The 13,476-nt window shown below is 34.3% G+C and overlaps 1 protein-coding gene across 1 annotated transcript; it reads left to right on the plus strand.

Moving 5' to 3' along the window:
* Positions 1-9: 9 nt before the first annotated feature.
* On the plus strand, positions 10-13,444 carry C1H6orf62 (chromosome 1 C6orf62 homolog). The gene is made up of 5 exons (XM_003760128.4): positions 10-1,426; positions 3,199-3,375; positions 6,854-6,976; positions 9,215-9,349; positions 12,200-13,444. The coding sequence occupies exons 1-5, from the start codon at positions 1,298-1,300 to the stop codon at positions 12,323-12,325; spliced, it is 690 nt and encodes a 229-aa protein (XP_003760176.1). The 5' UTR covers positions 10-1,297; the 3' UTR covers positions 12,326-13,444.
* Positions 13,445-13,476: the final 32 nt, after the last annotated feature.

Raw genomic sequence — 13,476 nt, forward strand, 5'->3', positions numbered from 1 at the left:
TTTTTCTAACTTTTATTTTCCTAATTGTTAACTTTACTTTTTTTTTTTCCATCCACCCCTACCGGGGGTTGGGGGGCTGGAATCGCTTCCACGATGAGATGAACGAAACCCCGAGTGACCCTAAATTTCCCGTGGTGCGAGTGAGTCGCTGAGGAAAAGGGGGTGGGGGCGGGGTAGAGGGCAGGTGGTGGCCCTGGCCATTGCCTGGGACGAGAGAGCCAACCTGCCCTGCCATGCTCACCTACAGCTAAATCGCACTCCTCGCCCCCTAGAGTGAGCAAGGGCTGTAAGACGGAGAGGGCCAAGTTCAGTAAGGAACCCTGGGGAATGTAGCACACTCTTCGCTGGGCTGGGGGGAATCTGGATCCCGGACTTAGATCAGATCTCACAGCAGAGCGGGAATAATCATTCAACGGTATTTCTCTATCCCCTCTCCTCCTGCCATCATGATCCTCCTTGGCAGCAGCTGCAGCCGCCTGAGGGTGAAAATGTGGGTGATGGGGAAGTTGGTAATGACTCCGCTGATTTTTCTGTTGGCTCCTTTGGGTAACAGCTGCCCGCCCCCGGTGTACACTGTAGTTTATTGCAGGGAAATCCTGTACCTCTCTACCTTCTCTACCGATTTCGCACTTTCCTCTTTGCTCTCCACCAAGTGTAATCAATAACAAGCACTGGCGATACATAGCAATAGTGAAATCTGAAATACTAACCATAATTAACTACCACAGCCATGGGTCTGGCTGGGTAAAACCCAATTGGATATTTCAGTTTCATTCACTTACCCTTGAAAAAAAATTGGGGATCAGTTCCCCTTTTACCCTTCTGATCCTCTAACTTTTTAAACGGGCCAAAAACCAAACTAACCCCACCAGATGGATTTAAAGGATTGGGCTGGTGTTAGCTGCGTTTTATTGTACACCTAAATCTTGATGAAAGGCTTCTAATTTTATTTACCTCTCCCCTTTTTATTTTGGCAATTAAGTTGTCTCCCATAAATGTGTGTTCAAAATTTTTGATTCAAACTCTTTCCTCTCTTTTCTACCCTTCCCCATTCCTATCCATTCCAAAATCTTATTGTCCAAGACACGATTGGATGGCAATTTTTTTGTTAGCCCTCTAATATGATAGTCTCCTAATAATTGCCTGGGGTGCATTTTTTGGGTTACAGCTATTTTAGCTATTCAATCATATTAGCAGGAATAAAACGACTTGTTTCTGTTGTACTGAGTCTTAAGAAAAAGTGCCCATAGTTTAGCGACAATTTCCAAAGGCTTTAGTACCATCTGTATTTTACAAAATGGGGGACCCAAACTCCCGGAAGAAACAAGCTCTGAACAGACTTCGTGCTCAGCTTAGAAAGAAAAAAGAATCTCTAGCTGACCAGTTTGACTTCAAGATGTATATTGCCTTTGTATTCAAGGAGAAGGTAACTTAAAACTTTTGTTCCATGAACACTTGGGTGACTTTATAAAAGGATAACAATAAGTTAACTGTTAAAAAGTATGCATACTAATATTTGAAAAAATTGTTTAAAACTGACATTGCCCCTGCTCCGTATTTCTCAGTTCCAAAGTCATTATAGTCTATATCCCAAAACACATGTACTTTGGTTGGGGGGAAAAGGAGATATTTACTCGTGATCAGTTTTGTGCACTTGTAGCATTCTTGAATTCATTGTAAGTTTATAGTCATATGTAAATTACTGAATACCAGGTTAAAAATAACATTTGAATTACAGGTCTTATTATTATTTAAAGAGACTGATTGGCACCAAACTCTTGCTTTACAAAAGCCAATAACTACTTTATGAGAGGATTCCAAGTGATCTTCCACTTAGTATAAAAAGGGAAATATCCACAAATAGCCATTATTTCACAGAAACAAATCAGTACCACAATTGGTTAATATTTGGAAAACAATTGTAAATTTAAAACAATTGCTTTTAAGGCCAACTTCCAGGATTGGGCAGTACAAAGTTTTGGAATACCGAATATTCTGAAGTTTAAACATAACACAATTTAGTTTTAAAAAGTATCTTGGTTTAAATTAAACAAAGTAGCATTTTGAGTGAACAGCCACTGTTGAATTTTAAAATCTTTTTGTCAGGAAATGTTTATCCTCAGTAACAATGCTGTGCACATAGTAGGCACTTTTAACATTTGTTGAATGCCATGTGTGACAGTATATTTATGTTTCTTGCATTTGTCTGTAGATCACAATCCTATTAGCAAAATAAAATTTGGCTTCATGCTCACCTGTAACTCTCCAACAAAAAAGTTCTTGATTCAAGATTAAATATGCATCAGGTGCCAAAGCAGTAAAGTTAGACCTTTTTGATTTTTGAAATGCTTTTGAATTGTTCCAACTTAGGTGTTGGCTACCATTATTACCCCATTTCCAATAATCAAATACACAAGTATATTGAACCTTTCTTTTGGATTATTTCAGGAAAAGCTGCTTTAATATGAGATAAATTAAGAATGAAATAAGACAATACAATCTAGAAACTAAAATATTAGACCTTGAATTTGTATTTTTCCCTAGAAGATGGCTCAAACAGATAAGTTTTGACATGGAAATCTCATCTGGGATTGACCCCTTAGTCTGAAGTATCAAGACAATTACTTTGACTACTATGGTAAATAGTTTGCTTAGGGCCTTTGGATTTTAGCTCTTGGAATAATATTGTAGTTCTTAAAAATGTGCTACCCTTTGAGTTTTCATTGGTATTTGGTGTCTAAAAATGTTGACACTAGGAGCAAAGACCGAAACTGAGCCATCTGCTAAGTGGTAAAAGTTATGTACTTCCTCTTTAATTAGTCTTATTTCTGCTAAGTAGTAAAAGTTATATACTTATTCTTTAATTAGTCTTAATTTTTTTTAATAGATGGAGTTTGTTTGGAATTTTGAGATCAGGTTAAATTCTACTTGAAGGAGGCAGACTGCTGCCTTGCTAGTAATATGAACTGACTTTAATGAAGATAGAGAAATGTTAGGGTATAAATTTAACTGAGTAAAAATAAAAATCGTTAATGTTTTTTCTCCAAAATCTTGAATTTTTTTTGGGGGGGGAGTATTTTTTAGCTATCTAAGAATGTTGCTGGTTTAGAATGATTGTGTTTCACACTAAAGTTTTAATTGTCAGTAACCAAACTGTATAATTGAAAACTTAAGCTAATACAAAAATTTTTTTTTTAGAAGAAAAAATCGGCACTTTTTGAAGTGTCTGAAGTGATACCAGTCATGACGAACAATTATGAAGAAAATATTCTGAAAGGTGTGCGAGATTCCAGCTATTCCTTGGAAAGTTCCATAGAACTTTTGCAGAAGGATGTAGTACAGCTCCATGCTCCCCGCTACCAATCCATGCGAAGGGTGAGAGTCTTTATTTTTCCTTGTGCTTGTCTTGATAATGGGTAAAGATTTAGAAATAAGTTGATTAAAATAAATTTTTTAGATGGAACTAGCTACTTTGTATTTAGAGGAGTGAACCAGGTTCATAGTTGTGCAAATAGTATTTTTGGGAAACCAATTACACTATTGAATGACTAATACTTTTTTAAGCTCAAAGATTACAGTAGTATACCAAAATAAAGGATAGCCTTTTTTCCTCCCTTTTTCTTCTTTAAGCTGTTCAGCCTTCTTGTAGCTTTGTTTTGTACTTACTGGTTTTGAAGTTACTGGTTGTTGTTTTTTTTTTTTTTTTTTAAATGCCAAATGGTCATCCACACAAGGCTTTAGGATCTAAAGTGAAAATCTATTTGGAATAATATGGTCCTACAAAAAAAAAATCTCTTATATAGTAGATAGAGAATAAGCTCTTAAAACTTGGGACACTTGATTTCAAGTACTGCCTTTGACCTTATTAGCTTTGGGATCCTTAACCTACTTAACTTGTTAAGTGCTCCAGGGCAACTCTGAAACTGGAATTGGGGAAGTTTCCATTTTTGGAGTAACTATGGATAAAGTCAGGTCTGGAAACTAATCCTTTCCCCTCAAATAAAAACTTTATACTCACAGGAATTTTATGATGATAGTTTCACATAATTTTTTGGTAAAGAGCTTGCCTGCTTAGCAGGGCAAAAATATTATGGTACAGGGACTCAATGCTTTTCAGACTTTTTAACTCTTCGGCACATGTAATAATTTTAAAAGCATTGATGGTTTATCTGGATTGGGGGAAAGGGTCTCTATTCTCATTAAGATTGTGGCCAAATATAAAATAAATCTTTGCTATTCCCTCAGATGAACAGTACTAACTGTTACTGATAAATGTTTTCTTGTCATTTGTAACTATTGTCTATATCTTTCTCTAAAATTGCCTACAGAAGAGCCAGTTGGTGTCCTAAGAACCTTTCTCTCTAGTTTGTTTACCTTTAAAAAATTAATCTTTTTTCATACTTGGATTTTTATTTTGAATTTAAACACCAAAAATAGCACTTCCATACACAGCAGAACAGAGATCTTATATGGAACTGTTAATTGTCATTTCATAATGCATACTTTAAAAAAATCATATAATAAATTTAGTTTCAAAACTGTTCTGTCTGTGCTTCCTTTTTCTTTGCACTCTTAAAAAAAAAGTTTCAATGGGCCCCTTCCTTTTTTGGTATTACTGTTGCCAACTATCCCCATTTCCAAATTAAGAATCATCCTTGTGACAATAAACATAGCCAAAGTGAATCCACACAGTAGCCATGTTTAAAAAAAATTGTCTCTTTCTGTATCTTTATCACCTCTCTTCTCCCCCCCCACTTAATAGTATTTTATTTTCCAATTACATGTAAAGATAGTTTTCAGCATTAACTTTTTTATAAGACTTTGACTCTTACCCCCTCTCCAAGAAAGCAGGCAATCTGATATAGATTATACATGTACAATAGTTTTAAATCTATTTCCATGTTATTCATGTTGCATTACCTTTCAGAAGATGGATAATATGTTTTATAATGAGTTTTGGAGACTTGGTTAGTTGCAGCAATGAAAGTCCTTTCAAAATTGTTTTCTTTACAATGTTACTGTTCTGTGTAAATTACTCTCCTGGGAGTCTCCAAAATCATCACTCTAACATTGAAGTGATGTTCTTTTCTATTCCATATACATTTCTTTGCCATTCCCCTGTTGTCTAAGGGTTGATCCTAAAGCACAATTTTTTTTCTTTGCTTTTTTAAAAAAATATGTTTTTTACTCTTGGCAGTCTTTCTTGACATTGACATTGATATTGAATGTGTATTATTAGTCAGATACTTGGTTTGTTGATTTATTTCTTCTCCTGCAAGCTCTATTCACCTCTTTTTTTGGTTGTACATTTTTCTAATTCTTCCCTGAATTGTGTGGTAGTTAGTAAGCAGTAGCTTACGATGTAGCTTTCTGTTGTCCTTTGCATAAATTACAACTTTAATTCTTCAGAGAACATTTAGTAAAACTTAAGGTGCAGTTGGATGAATAGTCCAAATAGCTAAAAATGTTTTGAACGGATTTCAGAATAATAATAATTGAGAGGAGCAAGTAGGGCTTAGTTATAGATGGGGGGGGGAGGGAAGAGAAGAATATAGGATAGATATGTGATCTTATTAGTGTATGGAGCAAGGAGAACTTCCTCTATTACTGCAGATTGGGATCCTCTCCGCAACTTAGCCACTCAGTGAATGCTAGTCAAGTCCCTTACAACTGGGTGATTTGTCCAGACATACAGCTGATGTGTAGGACTTGAATTCAACTCATTCTAGTTCTTGCACTAATTGCCTCTTACCTTTTTTTTTTTTTTTTTTTAATAGGGGGAGAAAAATCTACAGGTTTTCAATATAGATTCATATTTAGGTTGTTCAGAACTTTCAGTCATGTCTGATTCTTCATGACCCTCTTAAGACACTGGATTTCATTTAAGACAGTGCTTCCCCTGTTCTCAGCTTCTTGAAACAAAGGCTGTGTTCTTTAACTCTGATATTGGCTGGTGATGCTTTGAAGCTTTGAAATGTGGACTGATGAGCACAATGAGGCTAGGCTTTTATAAATAATATACTCTTACTCTGAGAAGGAATGGAAAAAGGATGAGGTTATGCATATAGAATTTTGAAATGAGAGTTCAGTTGTGCAATAACACTCCTTGACATACATTAGTTGACTAACTCTATAGGAGTGGTTCATATTATAAATCATAGATCACCCAAGTTCGTCAGAAACCTGGAGCTAGGTTATGATTTAGAAATAACTGGACTAAAAACTCCATAATTTTTAATATACATTTATATATATATTTATATATACATTAATATACATTTTCTACTTTTATATCTCTCGGTGGCCCCATTTGTAGTTTTCTTGGCAAGGATAATAATGGTTTACCATTTCCTTCTCCAGCTCATTGTGTGGATAAAAAACTAAGGCAAACAGTGTTAAATGACTTGTCCAGGATCACACAGCTAGTGTTTGAGACCAGATTTAAACTCACTTCTTCCTGATTCCAGGCCAAGCCCTCTTTGCTATCAAACATATAAAAATGTTATATTAAAGAGTAATTGGAGTAAGAGTGATAACAGTGACAGTCTAACTTGGAGAAGATAATTATAGATGTGATTTAGGGATAGTGTTGCTTGTCCATTCAACTCTTGGATAGAGACAGGACTACTACTGTATTTAGATATAAAATAGATATATTAATACATGTAGTGATTTTATTTGCATATAGATTCTGTGGTAAAGCCTAGCAGCCTTTAATATGTGAATTAAGTATTTATGCAGCCCTACTAACTTAAAATTTATAAAATATTATATGTTTTCTTCACTTTAGGGATTCTATAGCTGAACTCTTTTAACAGAGGTGATGACTTAGTGTTTTCTATCTTTTTTATAGGATGTAATTGGCTGTACTCAGGAGATGGATTTCATTCTTTGGCCTCGGAATGATATTGAGAAGATTGTCTGTCTCCTATTTTCTAGGTGGAAAGGATCTGATGAGCCCTTCAGGCCTGTTCAGGTTTTTATTTCCAAAATTCTTTGAAACATAATAACATACAACATAATAAAATACAAGTGCCTTAATTAAGTTTTTTTTTTTTTGTTTGTTTGTTTGTTTTTTTGGATTGAGCAATACTATGTGTCATTTAGGAACAATTTTAAAATATTAGGAACACTTAGAAAGGGAAAGCAATCCCTGGGAATTTTAAAAGAAAAACCTGAGAGAGGAAATAGTGTCTGATTTGTGCCTAGATCTTCCTAGATGAGGGAAAATAAAGGACAGCTTGTTTTCTTAAAGGGAAAAAAATAGGAATCCTCTCAGCAGAGGACAGTGACTGATTGCTGAGGGGTTATATGGGAATATATTTCACATTATTTGTCTGAAAGGTACCTGTTCATTTGAGGAGATTGATCTATTTGTATGTAGGCTCTTCCTAGGTTGGAGGGAAGGCAGGGGGCATTAAGAATGTTGAACCATTAAGGGGGGGTTCAGAAAATGAGTGCTTGTTAATATTAATGAAAATAATAATTACAGATGAAATGTAATTCTCTGAAAAACTCGATACAAGACAGACATATACATTAAAGTTGCCTCTAATGTTAAGATATTTGAATAGATGATAAAACAAGGATGTCTAATAAATGGTCCACTTGACTAAGATTGAATTTTTGTGGGCTGCTCAAAAAGCCTGACACTTGAAGGGATGAATCACTTTGGTTCAGCAGCTTAGACAAAGATGAAAAAATAACTAAATTGTCATTTTGAAAGTTCCATTGATAATTATTAACATCATGATTTAGGAAGGTAGAATTAAATAGTCTTAAATTTAATAAGGTGATTTTTAAAGAATATATTTCTATACAGTAGGGGAAATTGCTTTATTGATGTGTCAATTATAGAAAAGTATTCTCAAAAGTTTCAGAAATCTTTGCCTGTAGTGTTAAAATCTGAGATTCATTGAGATATACAGCACAGCAGCGTTTGAAAAATTAGATTTGGTGTATTTAGTATCCTATTATGTATTGCTACAACCTTTAATTCCAGAATTAGTTCAGTAGACCAAGGCAGACTTTATTACATATTTTTTAGCTCCAATACTATAGGAGAAATGAATGTAAAATTTAGTATTTTTAATTTGAGAATGAGGTGTTTTTTTTTTTTTGTTTAACTTGAAATTACTTTCTTCTACATGCCTATATATGTATATACTGCACACTGTAGCTATAGTGAAATAATAGCAACATAGAATATACAGACATTAGGTTGTAGATTTGGAATTTGAAAACTATTAGGGATCTTCTCCAATCTTCTCACTTGATTGAAGAAATTCATAGTTTGAATATGATTTGCCCCAGTAGCATAGCAAGAATTGGAGCTCAAGTTCTCAAGTTTGAATCTAAAAGCCAACCTTAAGGGAACAAAAGATGGATAATGTCAACTCAGTCTTTTAACCCATATTGGCGCATTTCTTCATGCCCCAAATTCCTAATTTCCTTTAATGTGGTATGCAGATGTTTTAAGCATGAATTTAAGCTTTAAATGTCTAATTTCAATTTTATTATCTGTCAACAAAGCATTTCACAAAATTTATCATAGAACTTTGTGGATAAGAATAGCTGTGTACCAAAGATAATAATACATTTGGGTGGATCTGGCATTGGTTGAATGACTAGATCCAAAGTAGAATCCATAATAATCGTATAGCTCAGTGTCAACTTTGAGGGTGGTATATATTTACTGAGGACTCTTAAGAATCTGACTTTGCTTGATTTTATATATTCTTCAACAATTATGAATGACATGGCTTAAATATAGATGACTTAATTAATTTCCAAGAGACAGCTTTAGAAAGGCAGACATAGATTTGATATAAGGGCAGATTTCTTGATGATTAGAGGTATTGAAGAATGGAATGTTTTAGGAGGTATAGTAAATTCTGCCTTAATTTTATTTCATCTAGCTTTCACTTTTAAGTAATAAGTACAAGTTGGACCAAATAGTATCTGTGTTCCCTTCTGATTCTAAAATTCTGTTAAGAAAAAGCCAGAATTTTAGCTCAGGACCTTTTGCCCCAATATAGTATGCTTTCTGCTGTGTTCTTTCTACTGTGTTATAACACCTTTCACTAAGTCTTTTGATTTGATTTATCAAATGTTTTTCTTAACCCCTCTGGGTTTTTTAGGCACCTTATTTATCACTGTTTCCTGTTAAAATGGAGTGTAATGTATGATTGTACAGCATTCTTTCTTATAATAGGCCAAGTTTGAATTTTATCACGGTGACTACGAAAAACAGTTTCTGCATGTACTGAGCCGAAAGGACAAGACTGGAATTGTTGTCAACAATCCTAACCAGTCAGTGTTTCTCTTCATTGACAGACAGCACTTGCAGGTAAAAAAACTTTGTAAGATTTTGTTCGAAGATCCTCAAAACTAGAGATGTGTCCTTTGCCCTTGAATTAATGTTTTACAAGTAGTTAACAGATGTGTATTTAAGTTTTATAATAATCTGCAGTCCTTCCTAGTATTATGACAATCTTATAAAATTTACCCCTTCTAAAGTTGAGATAAATAATGGTTTGGATAAATTGCAGAGTTAATTGAAACTTAAAAGGCTTAGAGACATAACACAAACTTTAAGGCAGATTTTCCAGATCAGATTTAACACTTCTATTTGCCTTTAAGCTTATATAGTATTAGTTTTTAAAAGTCACCAGCCTGCTGATGACAATGGAGTCAGGAAAATCTGAGTTCAAATACAATTTTACTTAATGTAGTTATGTGACTTTGGCCAAGTCACTTAACCTCTGCCTCAGTTTCCTTCACTGTAAAAGGGAATCAAAATACCTACCTTACAGGATTACTGTGAGAATCAAAACAAGATACTGTAAAGCACTTGGCTCAGGGAATGACACAGTGTAGGTTCTTAATTATTGCTTGTTTTCTCCCTAGAAAGCTTAACTATTAATGTTGAACATATAATTATTAAGAGTTTTACAAGTAAATGGTATCTTAAAAATATGAAGATTCTATTAAAATTCTTGCTAGTGCTTGGTTTATTCCTAGTTATGCAAATAGTCAGAATTTTCTGATTTTCCTATCTTAGGGTGAAGAATTCTATAAGCTAGTTTGTAGCTTTTGGAATTGGAATGAATACTTTATTCATTATTAAGGACATTCTTACATTAAGCTGTTGCCTTCCCACTACTTCTACTTCCCCATTTGATATTTTCTTCCCCTTATAGGTGCCTAGTTATGTCTTCTCCTTTCCCTTTCCCCTTTCAAAAATCTTTCAAGGAAGGATCTAAAATTCATTCACATTAAGGTAAAAATGATTAATATATTCTTCTAAGATAATACAATTTTTTTTAAAAGACAAAAGTTTTATATTTCACCATGAGATTTTTATTTTGGCTATGGCAACAGCAATTTTGAAGCATAATTCTTGGCACATATTAGGTGCTTAATAAATGCTTGTTTGATTTGAGGCAAAAGGATGATTTAGACTCTGAAGTCACCTAGCGTAAGTATTTGCAAGTATATAAGTATCTGATTCAGAAAGTTGGCCCTGAAAGTAATATTTTGTTGAACAAGTTAAATTTTTGGAAATTTAGAATGAAAACTTTTTCATCCTAATATTTGCTACGATTAGCACTAATTACCTAGGATGCACTGCTCAAACTATTTCATTTCTCAAATGTCAAATTAAATCTAGATCCATTTCTTTGTTTTATATCGGCTAATGTATCTCCCTGTCTAGTATTAGCACTAGATTCTAAAATTAATCTCCAGTATCTATTTCATGATTGAAAGTTGTCCTCTAGTTTTTGCTTCTAATAACCTGATTTTGTTGTTGTATATATATTTTTTTCTTCTGTAGATATTATTCAGTAAACCAGTCTTTATTAAGTGCTTACTATGTGCCAGGCACTATGCTAACCACAAGCAATGCAAAAAAAAGACAAATATTGCCCCTGCCCTCAAGGAGTTCTACTGAGTAGATGGGAAGTAGTGTAGCTCTTGGCTAGGCTTATGAGAAGACACTTGTAAGGGAGATTCTACCCTTCTTTCAGAGAGTAGAATTTGAACTAAGTCTTAAAAGGAAACCAAAAGCCAAGTCATGGAAGTGAGGAGAAAGAAGATTCCATGTATGGGGGATAACTAGTACAAAGGCATGGTGTAGGGAGATGGATAATACGTGGGCCAGTGTAACTATAGTAGAGTTCATGAAGGGGGAGTCTTAAATGTTTTTTTGGTGAAGGGGGAGTCTTAAAATATAAGAGAAGTGGAATGGTGGAAAGGGGTCAGAACTTAAAAACCCCTAAATGCTAGTAGAATGTTTTATATTTGCTCCTGGAGGCAATAGGGAGATGCGATTACACACACATTTTTTAAAAAATCACTATAGCAGCTGTATAGACTGGAATGGGGAGACTTGATGCGGAAGTTCAATTAGAAGGGCATTATAGTATTCTGGTGAGAAAGATAAAAGGGATGTATATGAGAATGGTTGTGAAGATAGAAATGACAAGATTTGACAATGGATATCATATGTGTGATATGAGTCAGAAAGACATTGAAGCTGGGAACCTGGATAAGTAGAATTATGATGCTTTGCTTTAAGTAAGAGGGGAAATTTTGAGGGAAAGGGAAGGAGAATGGGTTGTTTGGACATGTTGAGTAAGACCTCAAGTTTGAGTTGTCTAAAATACTTGTGACAAGGGGTTCAAGAGAGACTAGTGCTGGTGTATAGATTGGAGAACCCGTTTGTGTAGAGGTGTGAAAAAAGTCCAACCACAAAACCTTAGTTAAGGAGTTTGAAGTGGGGGAAGATCCATCAAAGCAGATTGAGAAGGAACCATCAGATAAATATGAGAACCAAGACAGACTGATATCAAGAAAATCCAGAGAGGAGTATCTAGGAGAATGAGATAGGAAATGCAGCAGAGATCAGGAAGGATGACTAAGAAAAAGTAATTAGATCAAGCATTTGGGAGATAATAACTTTAGTAAACTATTTCTGTGGAATGATGAGTTTGGAAGCTATACTTTTGTAAGTTCTGTCCTTATAATTAGATTGTTATTTTAATTAAGGCCAAGACAGTTTTAATTTCTTCAATGTGAAGGTCAGTACTACATGGGCTTAACAAATGATATTTGATGTTATTCTTACACTGTAATGAGTTTAAATATCATTTTAAAAAAATTCATTAATAAAAGCCTTTTTTTTTTTTTTTTCCAGACTCCAAAAAACAAAGCTACAATCTTCAAGTTATGCAGCATCTGCCTGTACCTGCCACAGGAACAGCTCACCCACTGGGCGGTTGGTACCGTTGAGGATCACCTCCGCCCTTATATGCCAGAATAGAGTACTGGCCAGCAAAATGGGGAAGATCACAGAATGCAGCAGCGATTTTTTTTCTTGTTTTCTTACCATTTTATTCTTTCAGAGTTTAGAAGAAAATGGACTCATGCACAGAACACTATACATTGTGAAACTTCTTCATCCTGGATCTTTCTTTTATCATTTGTATCTCGGAACTTTAAAAAAAAAAAAAGATGTCTTCTGCATGGACCTTGTGAAAGAAGATGCTTTGCATATTTCTGCATTGCATCAGCATCTTACTAAAATGTGAAATGAAAGGACTGTTGTACACTGAAATGCTTAAATGTATCTGAAAGCACAAGGTGAAATTCATTTGTGATGGTCTTCCCATTTGTGCTGGTTATGCCTCCCCAACATTTTGTCATCAGTATTCAGAGGGTGAGAAGTGAATGTAACAGGTATATACATTTTTTTAAAAAGCAGCCTTAGCTTGCTGTAATCAGTTATAGACCACTGTCCAATTCATTCTAATGAACAGAAATGATTGCTACAATAGTAGTGGGGAAAGAAATCTCACATGAAAAAAGAATCTCATTCATTGTAGGCATTTGCCTCTTATTTTTGCTGGGTCATGTTTCATTTCCTAGCACTTCAATGTGTCTTTTTCAGATCTCTTTCCCCAAGTTGCTGTGTAAAAGAGTATTCTGCTGAGTGGATACAATTATACACATTAAAGCAGACCTGGAGTCTGAAGTAGCTTAAAGCAGCTGTTAAAATTAAGACAAAATATATTTATAGCTGCAAAAAAAAAACAAAAACAAACCATACATGATAGAATTTTTGTTTTCTTGAAGAGATGACACTTTTTAAAAAGCTGGTAAATTGTGCAGGAAATACTGGTTTCTAAAATGTCATAAAAACCCAGTAAGGTGTTTTTTTTTTTTTTTTTTTTTTGGTTGGTTTTTTTTTTTTTTTTGGGTTTTTTTATTTTTGAGTAGAAATTATAAAACAGTTGTGATCTTAAATTGTAAAATAGTGTTTTTGGAGTGTCAAAGTTGGTTCCGACAGAACATATTGTTAAGATTGTGCAATGAACCTAAGGAAGACTACTGTATAGGGATTTTTTTGTTTTTGGGTTTTTTTTTTTTTTTTTTTTTTAAATGAAGAAGGCTTTGCTTAAGGGTTAAGTACTT

This window comes from Sarcophilus harrisii, chromosome 1 (assembly GCF_902635505.1).
Source record: "Sarcophilus harrisii chromosome 1, mSarHar1.11, whole genome shotgun sequence".
Lineage (NCBI taxonomy): Eukaryota > Metazoa > Chordata > Mammalia > Dasyuromorphia > Dasyuridae > Sarcophilus > Sarcophilus harrisii.